The sequence below is a fragment of the Melanerpes formicivorus genome, unplaced genomic scaffold (assembly GCF_026170545.1).
Source record: "Melanerpes formicivorus ecotype bairdi unplaced genomic scaffold, bMelFor1.0.p_v2 SCAF_2, whole genome shotgun sequence".
NCBI classification, from domain to species: Eukaryota; Metazoa; Chordata; class Aves; order Piciformes; family Picidae; genus Melanerpes; species Melanerpes formicivorus.
The window spans coordinates 51831673-51847866 of record NW_027142354.1 but is presented as its reverse complement, the minus strand read 5'-3'; the positions used below and the strand labels follow the sequence as shown (position 1 = coordinate 51847866).

Below are 16194 nucleotides of genomic sequence, written 5' to 3'. Positions count from 1 at the left end.
CACAGAATGCAAGGACTGCATCAGGAGCTGAAAGCTGCTGAGAAGGGAAAGCCACAGCTCACAAGCACAAAGGAAGCTTGGAAACTACCCAGATAATTCTCCCCACAAATCCCTGGGTGACCCTAACCATCAGGAACCCGAAGAAGGCTGTGAAGGGGTGACATAAATTGATTCTAGTAGGTTCAGCCAGGAGAGGGTATAGCAAAGCAAACAAAAGAATCAATCACTCAGCTTTAGAGATGGCAAATTGGGCAGGGTAATAGCACTGATTTCATCTAAACTACACTGATTTACACTAGTCAAGAGCTCAGCTTTCCAGACCAGTAAGATACTGGTATGTAGGTCTTGCCTCATGGTCTTGCTGAAATAACTTACACCTGCAGCAATAAGAACAGATTGCAACAGGTTTAGCCAAACATCCACACACTAACACGCTCTTCTGTGTCCATTTCTGCTGCTTCTGCAGAATGCAGCTCTAGGATTTGCAGTGCAGACAGAACTGGCTTTAAGAGAGGCAGTGGAGCTCACAAAACCAGGCACAAGCCAGCTTTAAGCCATCAAATTCAGACACTGAGAGCAGCACAGTTAAGGAGTGACATTTCTGCACAGGCTACACAAATCCTGAGGTTTACTGTAGTGAGGGTCTGTAGCAGCAACACGTTATCAGCATGCAAGCCAGGCAGGTGAACACTGCCCCAGTGCCTGCAAAGGCTGGGAGCACAGACTGGGAGTCAGTGCAGCCCTGCTGTGAGCGCATTGCCTGCAAGCCCAGGTGTGCAATGTGCCAGAAGGCAGCTCACCCAAAGAAGAGAAGCATGAGCTGCCAAGAACCTCAAGCAGGGCTGTCCAAAATAGGCAAACAGAATAAAAAAGGTTACCCCAGAAACCCTGCACTGCCAGAGTGTGTGTTGCTGCAAATATTTATCACGGCTTAATGAGCAGAGGCGGTGTTTACATTCAAATACGCTTTTAGAGGACAAATGGATTTGCACAGTGCAGGCGGGGAACAAATATCACAGGAGAGGAAGGCTCAGACTTTGGTGTTTGTGGGGATTAGCAGAGCATCCCAAGTGGAGAAAAGAAAGGACAGAGAAAGCCAGACAGTCTGCCCATTCCTTCATATTTGCAGTGCTATTTTTCTTTGATTCCCCTCCTCTCTTTCATTTGTGCTTTCTTTCCCTTTGTATCTTCCTCCTCTCTTCTACAATTCCCTCAACTGCCACAATTCATAGCCTTGCCCCATCTCTCCTTTTGCCATTTGCTCCATCCCACCAGACTCACCAGCTGCCTGCTCCCGGCTACCGTGGGAGACCCCAGACAGCAGCAGGGAAGGCTGAGCTGCCTCTGGCCCCACCACGTGTAGCAGCACCCTGAAACCAGCCCCACGGTGCCTGGATGGCATGTGCCTTCAGGCTGCCCAGAGCTGCCACGGGCTGCTACACTTTGCAGAGGGCAGACTGACACCGGTATTTCAGGAGAGAACTGCAAGTAGTCCCCCAGGTACAAAAGCACTCATCCAGTGTACCAGTAATTATTCCTGCTCAGCTGGCCGGGACAAAACATTATTTTCTGTTAAACCAATAGGGATGTGAACACCAGGGACCCTCCTGATTTTCAGGAACTCTTGGTACCTGCGTAAAGGCACTGCCTGGGTCACTCAGGCAGGGGTGCGGCCAGGGAGGGCAAGAGGCAGGAGCGTGGGATGGGGAAAGCATCTCAAGAGAGCAGTAACATCCTTTTTTTCCTTCTTTCTTTCTTTCTTTCTCGGGTTGGATGGCAGAAATTTGTCACCAGAGAAATTATTTCTCAAGCTTCCAAACGCATTCAAAATAAAGAACAATGGACCACACGATAAGCCTTCTGCAGCCCTCACCACAAAAGAGCTGCCGGATGTGTTTTTCAGCCCCGACAATAGCTTCCAGGGACTTTTGTGTTATGTAAAATTAGGATTTTTCCTGCCAGAACAGAGGCATTTCCTGCTGGATTAGAGTGAAGCGGCTCTGTGAGACCGAGGGGTCCCCAGTTGTGGGTCTCATTTAAGATTTCAGTGAAACAGTGTGATCCCTGAAAAGCTGCACGTCTTTCAGCATTAGCATTGCAGAGCCACATAACAATTACAGCCGGAGCCTAGGAAAACAAGCGAACAGCTAGCCTTCTCCACTTTGGTCCTAAAAGGAAAAAGAAGGGAAAAAAGCTTTCTCCCCCCCCACCCCCCAACTCTGCTTTTTGAATAGGAAGCAATGAAATTCAGAAACATAAAAAGCCAGGTCAAGGGCTTGTCAGCATCGATGGCTATTATTCTATTATCCCTGTTACATAGATGGATTTCAGCAGAAAGGCCATGCGAAAATGATTTAAAAGCATCTGCCTCTGCCTTCTGCAAATGCCACCCAAGGAAGAGAACAAGGGGCAGGGGAAATGCTTGAAGATAGCCAAGAAACATAAATACCCAGCAGGCTTAGCACCCTAGGGGAGAAATTACTGTCCTGGGTACATTTGTCCTCTCGCAATGGTACAACCGCTGACAGAACAAACAGACTGCTGATGCTGCAGGAGGAATAGCACGAGCCTTGGGAGCACACATCCTCGTTTGGTGGAGAAAGAAATAGTCCAGTGACCAACAATTTTTAAGAAATGGTTGCCAAATCCAAGCCTCATTAATTCCTGCCTGGGTTCTTCCAACAGCATCAAGGTGGAAGTCAAAAGGAGCCACTAAGCTTACAGCACTTTGTCAAACGAGCCTGTTAGGAAAGCATCCCCAAAAAGACAGTCAATAAGTTCATGCATAGCTTTAAAAGAGTGTTTCACCCCACACATTATCTCTTATAATCAAGGAACTACATGAAAAAGAGATGGGCTTCAGGGATTACCTCATATGAGCAAAAGTCTCATTTTTATATTCCCTGTGTCCTTTCCCTAAAAGGGAAGCCAGACACAGAAAACCCTTTGAAAGAGCACTCTTTGAAAGCATAGTACCAAAGCCTACACTATTCCTCTTTACCAGACAGACTGAAGCTACCGCAAGTACACAGCCCCCACCTGCAGGCAAACCTGCTTGCTCTGATTCTCATGCACCCTAGCTTGCCCTGGACTCAAGGCTAAATGCAGGTTGAGAGCTCACAGTTCCTCAATGAAGAATACTCTGATGATGAAGAGAAGCACAGAAAGGGGAATATTTAGCAGGTTGGGTTTTTATGGTTTTCCTTTTTTCCTCTAGATTTCACTTACAGGAAAACACCAGGGCACAGCAGCTCTTTGTTGCACTGCAAAGGTGATGTGACCAGCAGCAGTAGTGGGACAGGCAGGGGGCAGGGCTGGGATCGTCACCTGCCTGTGCTTATACAGGAGCCACGATGGGTTTGCATTTAAGAAAACGAGCAAGCAAAGCCCTTTTGAGCTGTTGTGCACAGACCCCAGCACCAAAGCGGGTTTGGCTCTGGTCATTTATGTAGCATCCCATGCAAGAGGCACAGAAAGCACCTTGACTTCTGTTCCCCTCTCCTAAGCTAAATATCAACTACTGGCAGGTTTTAGGAATTGACAGGAACAAAAAGTCAAATCAATTTAGACTTTTATCTTTTCTAACCCTGCCTCCTGACTGCAAGGCCAGTCCAAACAAGAATGCACTGAAGACTTGAAATCCACGTCTACTCTTCGTCAGGCTTGCAGTCTGACTAAATTCAGTAGCAGCATTGCTTTTGTAAGTACAAAGCTGAAATTTCCCCCTATCACTTAACCTTTGCCCAAGCTTTTCACCTGAGGCTCAACTCCTTATTATCAGGACTTCAAACAGACCCCCTGCCCTAGGGTGAACTCACCCCAACAGAATCTGTTCCACAAAAAGCAAAGGAAACAGATTGTGCATCATTTGGCTTTTATCACAAACAATCTCTCCTTTTCGTGAAGGGATCTCCAGTCAACATTAACTCCAGGCCTATTGCACACAGCAGCTGAAACACAGCCTGAAGAAATCAATACCATTGACTCTAACGAGCTCTGAATCATCCTTTGCACTCCTGGAGATACATCCCACTCTTCCAGCAAACAAAAATATGGATGTCAGTAGATGCATTGACAGTAATGTATGCTAATGAAGGTAATGTAATCTAACAACACGTGAATTATTGATGTAGGCATGTTTAAACAGAAAAATCAGCAAGGAATCACACCAGACCAATCCACTCCAGTGTTTGTTCACCAACAGACAATTGGAAGATGGTGGTCGTGAGAACACTCATTACCACTTTATTAGCTGGAAAGGATTTTTGTCAGGTTATCCATGTCTCATCTGACACATAAAGTCATTTAAATTCCACACTGCGTGATACTGCATCATCTCCATGAGCCATAGCATCAGATGAGCCTACTTTAGATGTCTATACTTCACTCTGAGCTTTTCAGACATTTATGATACTGCTTTGTCTGAGTTGTTTTCCTTAATCTTGTTTATCAGAGTCATAGATAAGGCTGGTTTGCTGTCTCATTCACAGTTCATGGAAGTGTAACTCTCCTGAATGCAGTGATATTGCTCCTGATTGCCAGGAGGCACGTGGAGAATGAGACTAGCTCCTTTGTCTGGCACAGCTCTGGTTCCCAGGATGTCCAGGCAGTTGACTCAGCTCTATCATAAAATAAACACAGTCTACCTAGATAGTTTTACTGCACACATCATTGTGCTCTCATGTATTTAGAGTAATCTCAGTTTGTACTAGAGTAAAAGCAGCATGTATGGCTAATAATCATCTGTGTTAATTTGACAATTATTCCATTATTCTGTGAGACCCAATCGTTTTGTCTGTACTTTGGGGTGAGTTGGCTCCATCTCTGTGGCATCTGGGAACTACATTGCAGACAGGCTTTGTTTTTGTAAGGGCTACGGGGGCATACAGATTTTTACATTGTGTCCTCATCAGGTTCTATTGATATACATCATCCATTGACACAGAAAAAAAAGATTTCCTAGGACATACTGGATCTGAAAAACCCAACCACAGCCCATTGCCTATGCACATTTCTGGACACTTTAGTGCTGCCTTCAGTTCTGAGAGTGTTGAGTGGGCAGGGTAGAAAGCTGTCCCCTGGCTGGAGCCAGCTGGGGAAACGATTCCCAGGATTGCTCCACCATCACCCCATGCATGGGGGAACTCAGCCACTCTCACCAGAGACATCAGCATCCTCAATGCCCAAATAAGCTTTGCAAAGCCATGGAGCAGAAAAGAAACCTTAAATGAGATAATTAAAATTGCTGCTTATTTTAGAAGAGTTATCACATTACTCGGAATGCAGGCAATTAATCTTACTGATCAGAACACACTGTAAATTGCTCCTCTGTTTAGCCACTGCTTGCAAGAGAAGAAAATTAAGACATTAAGATTTTTTTTCCCAGTTGTATTTATGAAATTATATCGGTGCTTTATTGAGGAGGGAAGGAGTTGGGGGACAGGTCCGTGCTTATCTGCCATGTTAAAACAGGTAACTACACTATAAAAGATAATCTCTTTTTATTTAGTGAATAAACACTATGCTACAGTTCTTATTATCAGAGACCAGTAAGCCACCAGAGCGCTGAAAACCAAGGGACATGTATGTGTGGAGAACCGTGCAGGAGCCCCATTTCATTTTGCTTTACCTTTTCCGGAGCCGGGAACTGCAGGTGATTTACTTCCAATGGTGTGATCAAAGGAACCGTCTGAAAACCATCTTCGTTGGATGGTTGTTTGCTGTTCTTGTCATTCAAATTACTCCCCAGCTTCACCATTCTTGGACCTTGTTTTCCAGACCTAAACCAGCAAGATGATCAATGTCACAAGGGCAGCAGAGGACTCCTGCCTCAGCCTGCTCGGTTTGACCGTGGCTCGGTCACCTGGGCTTTCGCACCCGGGTTTCTAGCCGCCCCCTACACACACACACGCACCCCACTCCTTGCCTTCACACGCGCGTTTCAGACCTTACGCAGGCAGCTCACAAATACCCCCCCGAAACCCCTCCCGTGAGCACAGCTGCTCCCAACGCACCGACAGCACAAACGGCGTTACCGACTGGGAGTGTCACCCCCAACAACCGCAAACGCCCAGGGACGAGGCGCATCTCCCACTGCCCCCAGGGATGCTTTGGATATCCACACCTCACACATTTTTTGCAACCCTGGTGAGGGTACGGTGACTTCCATTGGCAAACCTCACACCCTAGGGGATCAGGGGTCCCTCCTCCCACCTGTCCCGGGGGTGTCGAGGATGGGGGTCGCGCCGCAAGGGGTGGTGCTGGGGAGGGGGCGCTGCAGGGCTCTCCCCCTCCCGCGGCCCTCCCGCCACCTCCCAGCTCCTACTTACTGCAAACCACGCGGTCACTGGCGGCGGCTCGGGCCGGGCGCTGCGGCTTGGGGGGATGGGGGGGCGGGAGCGGTGGAGGCGAGGCGGGGGAAAGGTTTCGTTAGTTGGGAAGCGCGGTAAGGCGCACGGGAGCAGTGCTGAAGGGACAGCGCTGCGCCCTGCGCTCGGCTGCGGCTCCGCAAGCGCGACTGAGGGCGGGCGCGGGCGGCAGTTCCCCCCCCCCCCCCAGCTCCCCCCCTTCCACACCGCCGCCGCCCGCCGCGCGCGCGCACGACCCACCGCCCCGCGCGCCGCCGCGCGGCCTCGGGCACCCCCTGGCGTTTCCGCCGCGCACGGCCGCGCGCCCCCGCGGGTGGTGGCGCCCCCTGCAGGCCGCTCGTGGGTCCGGCCACCCGCGGGGAGCGCGAGACAGAGGGACGTAGGGCGTGGGGACCCCGCGGCAGCCCAGAGCTGCGGCTGCACAAACTCCCGAGAGGGCCTGGAGCTGACGCCTGCCCGGGCACAAATGCAGCCACAGGGACGGCTAGGGGCCGGGGAGGGTTCCAGCGCGGTTGTGGTGCAGCTACTGGGTCGAGTGGGCACCACACTGATCTAGTTGGGGACTAGACCGCATGGGGGTTGGACTAGATGACCTTTGAAAGTTCCTTGAAAGTTCCTCCAAACCAATGCATTCTATGATTCATTTTCCCTTTTTGGCCCCCATTGCCATGGACCACCGTGTCCTTCACCACCGTGCTGCACAAGGTCATGACTGAACCCTCGTGCCCACTCAAATGCTGGAATGCAGGAGCAAGCCCCTGGTCCTGCTTGGCTTTGTACAGCACTCGCCCCCTCTTTCCAGAAGGCAGCCCAGTAACACATCGCCACCACGACAAAGTGGTACTGCCACAAAGTGCCCACCTGGCCCGTCAGCAGCCACAATCCCACCCGCCAGCATCACTGAGATCACCAGCCCCTAAAGAATGCTGCTGAAGCACTTTGCTTGGAGACAGAGGATACGTTGGGATGACTTTAGGCTGATTTGTTTATAAATATAGAATTTTCCTCCAGAGCCTGCAACTTGGCATCTTTTACAAGACCTAAATATACCCCCAAAAGGCATGAGCTGCTTCCATAATAAAGCCTTTAGAACTCACTTGTGAAAATTCATTTAAAGCAGTACTTCAGCAGAGCATGTGGGAGCACAGAATGCATTGGAAGGTTCGATGTCTAGAGAAGGAGTCAGCAGAGGTGGGGCAGCTAAAGCTATCTGCTACTAGCATCACCTTCCACAGTCCATTAAAGAGCCTGCTCTGATAGCTTCACCAGTTTTTAATGCTTGGATTGGAACTTTCCGTGTCACATTTCTGCAAAAGGCCAAACTTCTACAGTAAATTTCACCCAAGGGAGTTATTCTGATTGTAAGAATAAGGTTCTGCCGTATATGAAAACTTAACTTTCAGTAACTTTTGCTCAGAGTGTTAAAAATGGTTGGCAGGTAGTGTTTTGATGCTTTCCGAATCAACTGCAAAACAAAAAAAGCAATCACATCATTACATCAAAACATCAGTTTGGGGAGTTCATATCCAGGAAAGATTTCTTAAGCTCAGTAGAAAAGATCTACTCAGATCCCATCCAACAGGGGCACATTCAAAACAAGACTCAACATTTTCATAACTACAACTCCAGGTTTCTGCAGCCTAGACCAGAAATAGATACCTATGCAGAATGCTGTTGGGTCACATCCCACAGATAAGAGAAAGAGTAAGATTTACACCCTATAGGTCTGAAGAGACACATAGAAACACTCACTAAAGTTCATTGATTAAACTGCTGCAATATAATGTTTTCATATTGTTGTGCTACCAGAACTCAACCATCAGTTGCCATCTGAGCAAGGATCTGTGTGAATATATAGCAAGTTATAAACCCTGCAAAGTCACAGTATCACAGTATAACTTAGGTTGGAAAGGACCTCAAGGATCATAGAGTCCAACCTATCAACACAGACCCCATGACTAGACCATGGCACCAAGTGCCACATCCAATCTCCTCTTGAACGCCTCCAGGGACGATGACTCCACCACCTCCCTGGGCAAGCCGTTCCAATGACGAATTACTCGCTTGGTGAAGAACTTCCTCCTCACCTCGAGTCTAAACCTCCCCTGGCGCAGCTTGAGACTGTGTCCCCTTGTTGAGGTGCTGGTTGCCTGGGAGAAGAGACCAACCCCTTCCTGGCTACAACCACCTTTCTGGTAGTTGTAGAGGGCAATGAGGTCACCCCTGAGCCTCCTCTTCTCCAGGCTAAACAATCCCAGCTCCCTCAGCCCCTCCTCATAGGGCTTGTGTTCAAGGCCTCTCCCCAGCCTTGTTGCCCTTCTCTGGACACGTTCAAGTCCTTTTCACATGCTCTGCACAGAGATGATCACACAATCACAGAGGCTGGAAAAGACCTCTGAGATCATCGAGTCCAGCCTATGACCTAACAGCACATCATCAGCTAAACCATTCCACCAAGTGCCACATCCAATGTTTTCTTAAAGACCTCCAGTGATGGCAACTCCACCACCTGGGCAGTCCATTCCAGTGCCTATCCCAGTGATGGGATAGTTTGGCTCAGGATAATAATCGGGAACTTCAAAATGTGGAGGTTGTAAGGAAAAAAACAAAAGCACCACTTCTCAAATAATGACAGAAGCCTGGTCTCATAGTAAACGTTGTTTGCTCTTCAAATCCTGAGCTGAAACCCTCTGGTCCTAAAGAGGCACTGCAGCAGGCTCCTAACAGCACTTTGTATCGCTCATGTACAACACCTCCGACACTGACAGGAACCTCTGGAGACCATCCAGTACAAACCCCCTGCTTAAAGCAGGGACAGCAAGAGCAGGTTGCTCAGGGGCATATCCAGTTAGGTTTTTAATGTCTCCAAGGATGGAAACACCACAAATGCTCTGGGAAACCTGTTCCAGTGCTCAGTCACCCTCACAGGAAAATAGTTTTTCATATGTTTAGATGAAAGTTCCTGTGTATCAGTTTGGGCCCATTATCCCTTGTCCTGTCACTGGGCACAACTGAGAAGAGGCTGGCTCTGAGCCTCCTGAGCCTTCTCCAGGCTGGGCAATCCCAACTTTGTCAGCCTCTCCACATGTGACAGACACCCCAAGTAATAAAGTGTAATTGCAGCAACTCTTTCCCCAGCTTTCAATATTACAGATTTTATCATCTGAAGTGATTTGACCATCCAAAAAGATTCACAGACTCTGTAGTTATCCTCCACTGAATGCATCTGTTTGAGCTACTCTAGCTCCTCTGAGCCACTTTCAACTGAGGGACTAGGAGATATTTAAAAATGCAAAGGAAACACTGCACTGAAACTCCATAGAAATTGCATTGTGATTTTTCCACCTTTATCTGGTAATTACCAAGAGACATGGGAGGGCTTTGTTGAAAAGCAAAGTGATGTCTTTCACAGCTTGCAAATACATTCTGTGACCTGGAAACCAAATAATTTTCATGCACACAAACATTAGTAATGGATATTTTGCTAGCCAAAATACAGCCTTAGAGACACCTAGGCAGATCCTCTGACTTAAGAGATGTCTTAAGCAACACTTCACAAGGACACTGATGTTAAATCTCCAGAATCACTTAAGCAAACCCATGGAAAGCATGGTTACACAATAAAACGTAAGGTTGCAAAGAAGGTTATCTGCTTGCTCAGCATGTCTACTCACTGGAACACACTGATAGGCTCTCAGAGTTTGATATATTAAGTTTTGTTGGTTATACTTGAATACGCTTCAGAGTAGCACAGCTGAAGGGCAGTGAGGTGATTCCCATCCCATCTCGTGCCTTACTACCTCTGCAAAATACCATTCAAGCAGCCAAAAATCTACTGATAACTAAAGAGAGCTAAACCCTGCTGGAGATTTCCATATAACCCAGGGAACACAGCTCAGTCTTGCCAGCACTTGAGCACTGCAGTCAGAAGCACCTTTTCACTAGAAGACTCACTAGTTGTGAGCAGTAGCAGCAAGAGTTTGTGATAAGTAAGCAGATGCTTCTTTTGCCTTACAACTTTTCAGGGTAGAAGCACATTTCAAGCAACATCTTTCACTGGCACCATCTGAGAATTTTTGTAGTGTGGTGCAGGGAGATGTTCACCGAGATAGAGTTTCTCAAAGCCCTCCTTGGCACTGCATGCAGTAACTTCCATGACATGCAGTAACTTCCATGACATCCAGTAACTTCCATTTCATCCATGAGACAAATCCAGCTCTGTAGCTACTATGGCCTATTTCAGCTTGAAAATCTCTCTTTGCAAAATGCCTCTGTCACAAACAGACAAACTACCAAATGTAGGGAAAGCTTTGCCTTTGTTCAAATTAGAGAAAGCTATGTTTAGTCCATAGCTTAGTAACTAAAAGAGAGAATTTGGTTGGATGTGTTAAAATATTGTTTTGTTACTTTGACCTATTGTGTGCCTCAATTACCTGCATGCCAATAGAAAATAGCCAATTAAGATGTGACACCTATGCTTTCAAAAATACTATATAACTTTGCTGTATAACGAAATAAACATCTTTGCCTGTTCACATCTTGTCCTGGAAGCATTGCTCTGGGTGATTAGAACAACTATCAAACAACAACTGAGCCAGCAGTATGCCCAGGTGGCCAAGAAGGCCAATGGCATCCTGGCCTGCTTCAAGAATAATGTGGCCAGCAGGAGCAGGGAAGTCATTCTGCCCCTGTACTCAGCACTGGTTAGGCCACACCTTGAGTCCTGTGTCCAGTTCTGGGCTCCTCAGTTTAAGAAGGACATTGAGACTCATGAACCTGTCCAAAGAAAGGCAATGAGGCTGGGGAGAGGCCTTGAGAACAAGCCCTATGAGGAGAGGCTGAGGGAGCTGGGATTATTTAGCCTGGAGAAGAGGAGGCTCAGGGAAGACCTTATTGCTGTCTACAATTACCTGAAGGGTGGTTGTATGCAGGAGGGGGTTGGTCTCTTCTCCCAAGCAACCAGCACCAGAACAAGAGGACACAGTCTCAAGCTGCACCAGGGGAAGTTTAGGCTCGAGATGAAGAGAAAGTTCTTCACAGAGCTGTTAGCCATTGGAATAGGCTGTCCAGGGAGGTGGTGAAGTCACCATCCCTGGAGGTGTTCAAGGGGGGATTGGACATGGCACTTGGTGCCATGGTCTAGTAGTTATGAGGTCTGTGGTGACAGGTTGGACTTGATGATCTCTGAGGTCTCTTCCAACCTAGTTGATTCTATGATTCTATAACAACCAATTTTACATCACAGGATGCTTTATGAGGGAAAAGATTGTGGCTGAAGCTGCTGGCAAGAGCCTATAAGCGACCATTCTCTATGGACAACAGGAAAGCAAATCCAACCAAACGTGAGAAATCAGAGAGTCATGTAGAGAGATTTTCTTATAGAGCCAGTACAGTCTGACATTTTCACCCACACAGAGCAGCTCAGCGACAGGCAATAAGACAAAGCAGCAATATGAGCAGCATGAGACTCCAGAGAAACAAACAATATATTTCTTCTGTCGACAAAAATATACGCCTCTTTTTATTCTTTTAATAAGTCTCCCACGATAGATCATTTTCTATTTCCAGTTAAACAAATCAGGGCAGAATTACTGCTTTCATTATCAGTTTACACTGAAGATTACTGGCTGTCGTTAAGAGGCATAATATTTGTAATGGGGCTCCTATTTCACTGCATTGTAAATTCTGCAAGCTGTAAACAAAACGTCAGTCACAGAGCAGGTCGGCATCTACCCGCTTCACGTCTGAGCAAAGAAATCAACTTCTCTTCAATCCCAACCAATCTTATTTAACTTGCTCCTTGAGCTATGAATTCTTGTGCTCATTGTCTCTCTTAAATTTCCTGCACACCGTGCATTTTTTTTTTCCCTGTAGTGTTTTTGCTCATTAGTACAAGTAGCGCTATTTTTATCTGTTTTCATATACTGAATAAAGGGGATCACACATTCAGTGAAGGTATTTGAAAACGTGTGAACGTGCAGTAGGAATTACTACAAAGAGAAGCTACAAAACTTCAAGGCACAAAGTGAGGACAAAGTCTCAGGAAGCCAGATTAGTCATGGTAGTCAAGGCAGGGCAGTCCTAGGAGTAACATCACAGTATCACACAGTATCACTGTATCGCTAAGGTTGGAAGAGACCTCGAGGATCATCGAGTCCAACCTGTCACCACAGACCCATGACTAGACCATGGCACCAAGTGCCACGTCCAATCTCCTCTTGAACACCTCCAGGGATGGTGACTCCACCACCTCCCTGGGCAGCACATTCCAATGGCCAATAACTCTTTCTATGAAGAACTTCTTCCTAACATCTAACCTAAACTTCCCCTGGTGCAGCTTGAGACTGTGTCCTCTTGTTCTGGTGCTGGTTGCCTGGGAGAAGAGACCAACCCCTTCCTGGCTACAACCACCTTTCAGGTAGTTGTAGAGGGCAATGAGGTCACCCCTGAGCCTCCTCTTCTCCAGGCTAAACAATCCCAGCTCCCTCAGCCTCTCCTCATAGGGCTTGTGCTCAAGGCCTCTCACCAGCTGCTTCTGTGGTGTGATGCTTTAGCCCACACTCACCAACAATACAGCACAGCTAACCCAGTTGGAGAAGCAAATGGAGGCTGTATTTTACAAGCAATAGTGAAATTGCAATGAATGTATACAAAATATACAGTATTTACAGTATCATACAAGAATTTACAGGAAAGAACACAACACAGATCCTCCCAAGGAGGATCCCACCTCGGGTTCCCCCCAAATCTCTCTCCCTCTCCTTCCCTTTCCCCTGGTAGTTAATTAGGCAAGAAAAGAGAAAGAGGGAGAAAAGGATATTAAGGGAAATTCGTTAGCTCAAAGCAGTTGTTAAGAAAGTTAGTTTCTCTTACCAGTTTTAGTCCAGGGTCAGTTGCATGCTCTCTGCACAAGAAGCAAAAAGTCAGACAGACTGAAGCTGGAGTGAGTGAGAGAAAGTAATGTGAGAGATATTTGCTATGGTACATCTCACATCTGACCAATGAAATTAGTTTAGAATTAATCTTTGTTTTCCTTTTTACACCCAAACATTCAGCTAGAGAATTCTGCAGCTATCCTTTCTTTAAAGACACAGCCTAAACTGTCACAACCTCTTACTCTTCTGTCAGAAAGTCATGTTTGTTTCTCAATATTCCTATTAATTAATTTCAAAACTAGTCTTATACAACAACAAAAATCAGTACAGCAGTTGAGGAGACAGTTTAAACCAAACTCAGCCCTGGTCCAAGTCCTTCATGTGTGACTTAATATGTATAGACAGAACTCAGATTTGTGTTTTCCTGGAGAAAACACCGTGATGTGCATGGAAAGTAACATTTGGAGAGAGCACAGCAGCATGGGAAGGGATAGAATAGAATAGAATAGAATAGAATAGAATAGAATAGAATAGAATAGAATAGAATAGAATAGAATAGAATAGAATAGACCAGACCAGGTTGGAAAAGACCTTTGAGATCATCAAGTCCAACTTATCACCCAACACCATATTATCAACTAAACCATGGCACTGAGTGCCTCATCCAGTCTCCTCTGAAACACCTCCAGTGACAGTGACTCCACCACCTCCCCGAGCAGCCCATTCCAATGGCAAATCACTCTTTTTGTGAAGAATTTCTTCCTAACATCCAGCCTAAACCTCCCCTGCCATAGCTTGAGACTGTGTCCTCTTGTTCAGTTGGTGGTTGCCTGATTCAACCTAAAACCACAATATGGGAGTAATGCCACTACAATTCTTGCCTGAGGGAACTGCAGATGGTCCCTGCCATGCTCCAAAATGCTCCTCACCACTCATCCCACCATTGTTTTGCTCAGTGTAAGACAAGAGGGTTGGGCAAGGAAGGCATTTATGTTCCTTTCCTTGGGAGATTACTCCACAGACAAATCAGCACCACAGTCAAAATCTTTACCCTCTCTGTAGTTGAACAAATTTAAAATAGCAAGGAGTAGAAAAAAATGGTCATGTACATTTCAAGTTGGGGTTAATTACTTGCAGTCATTGCTGTACAGATGCTCATCCATTACATTCCTGCATTGGTGCTGTTGACTTTCTGTCACGCATTAGGAACAAGAAAATAAGCATAGAGCAGAACACAGAGAAAAGAAAAACATGATCATTTCTTCTTCATTTCAGGATTCAAGAGAGTACAAAGATTCTTCAATAGAGTACAAAGATTCTTCAATAGAGTACAAAGATTCTGCAAGAGAAGGAACATTTGTCAGTGCCCTATAGAACCGTCTTGCACAGCTCTTTCGATCTGCCTCCATTCCTTGTCTATGCAGGAATGCCAGAAGGACAATAAATTTCACACATTCACAGCATGAATGTGTTCTCATCATGATCTCTGGGAGACTACACAAATCAGACATGTCCACAAGCAGCCCAGCCACATCTGCAGTGCAGCTGAAGCACTCAGATGAGGCACACATGTGAGTTCACAATTTAAAGAAAGAAGAAATCTTCCCGCTCATCTGCTCCATACATGCAGCACAGAAGATGCAATAGGGACCATTCTAACAAGTGTCATAGTCAATGGGAGGGAAAAGTACTGAGATTCTTCCAGGAGGTATTCAACCTCTGTCTGTATTGACGCATAATCCCTTTCCCTCAGGGGCCTCCCTATCTTTCGCTTCTAGCAAACTGAAACTGCAGCTACACACATTGATTTTCACTAGCTATAGGCAGGCAGGAACTTTCAAAAGTGAATTTTTCTGCAATCAGATCAAGTGGCCATGATGCTGCCACTTACAAGTGAGCAACTTCCTGTGAATACTTGTTAAAAATTCACTGTGGCCTTAATATAGTTTAACGAGTTTTGCTCTTTTCCTCATAAAGTAAGTTTCCACTTAAGCAGTAGGTTCCCTTGCTGCTTCAATTTGCTGCGAAGCCTATGATGTTAAACTCATCAAAGTATGGCTGCTTTGTTCTTTATGCAAATTCCTGTCATCATAGTTATGTAAGTGCTTATGCAATGAAAATATACATAACACACAACCTGCCCGTGTCATTGACAATTACTGACAAGAGCTATAAATCGGAGTTGCGTCCCCTTTTGTTTTATATTTAAGGACCTACTGCACACAAAATGTCACATATGCCCAAAATTTTCCTTCAGTCACTGCCCAGAAAGCCCCCACAGAACTGCCTGCTGAAGGCTATTTTTCAGTCAGAGTCCATGCAAAATTGTATTAGATGCTTTGAAGTTAAAGCTTGAACATTGACTACCAGAAAGGGCCCTAAAGACAAAGACATTTGCTGGATGTAAATGTTCAGTGAGGATAAAGGTCACCTCATACTTTCCCCAAATCTGACCATGGTAGAAAGTCCATATCCTGTCCTCAAGTTTTGCTTAAGAGCTGAAATCTTTTTGTGGAAGTAGTCAGCAATCAAATATTGTTAATCTTGGTGAGTGATTACATTGTGATAGACAAGTTATGATAACCTCACAGGCCATGGGACTGCAGAACCTCTGACGTTAGGGTAGAGGAATCTGATTCATCACAATGCAAGAGCAGATGGGGCATGAACAGAAGAGCTGCCTGGCAAGCCAAGCCTCCAGTTTGCAGGAAATGAGGTTTTATCTGAATTGATGGCTTTGGTCCAAATCAAGCAGGAAACAAACTCTTTTGAAAATGCCCACAACATGGAAATTCCCAGAAAGGTCACTCAGAAATATCAAAACACTTCCAAAATACAATTCCCAAGTTCCCAAGGCTCTGTCTGATCAGTGACATAGTCTCTGGCAGCATTTGTGACCTCCAGCTCCACACAGTAGCTGTGGGAATTCCCAAGACCCTCTGGCTCCAGTG

The 16194-nt window shown here is 46.2% G+C and overlaps 1 protein-coding gene across 1 annotated transcript in view; it reads right to left on the bottom strand.

The window, feature by feature from the left end:
* Positions 1–6556, bottom strand: part of NSG2 (neuronal vesicle trafficking associated 2) — a 37976-nt gene extending 31420 nt beyond the window's left edge. Inside the window, exons 1-2 of the mRNA XM_068160381.1 lie at positions 6330–6556; positions 5630–5780 (exon numbers count right to left, since the gene is read on the bottom strand). Coding sequence (XP_068016482.1) covers positions 5630–5758 — 129 coding nt within the window. The 5' untranslated portion in view covers positions 5759–5780; positions 6330–6556. The remainder of the gene's footprint in view (positions 1–5629; positions 5781–6329) is intronic.
* Positions 6557–16194: the final 9638 nt, after the last annotated feature.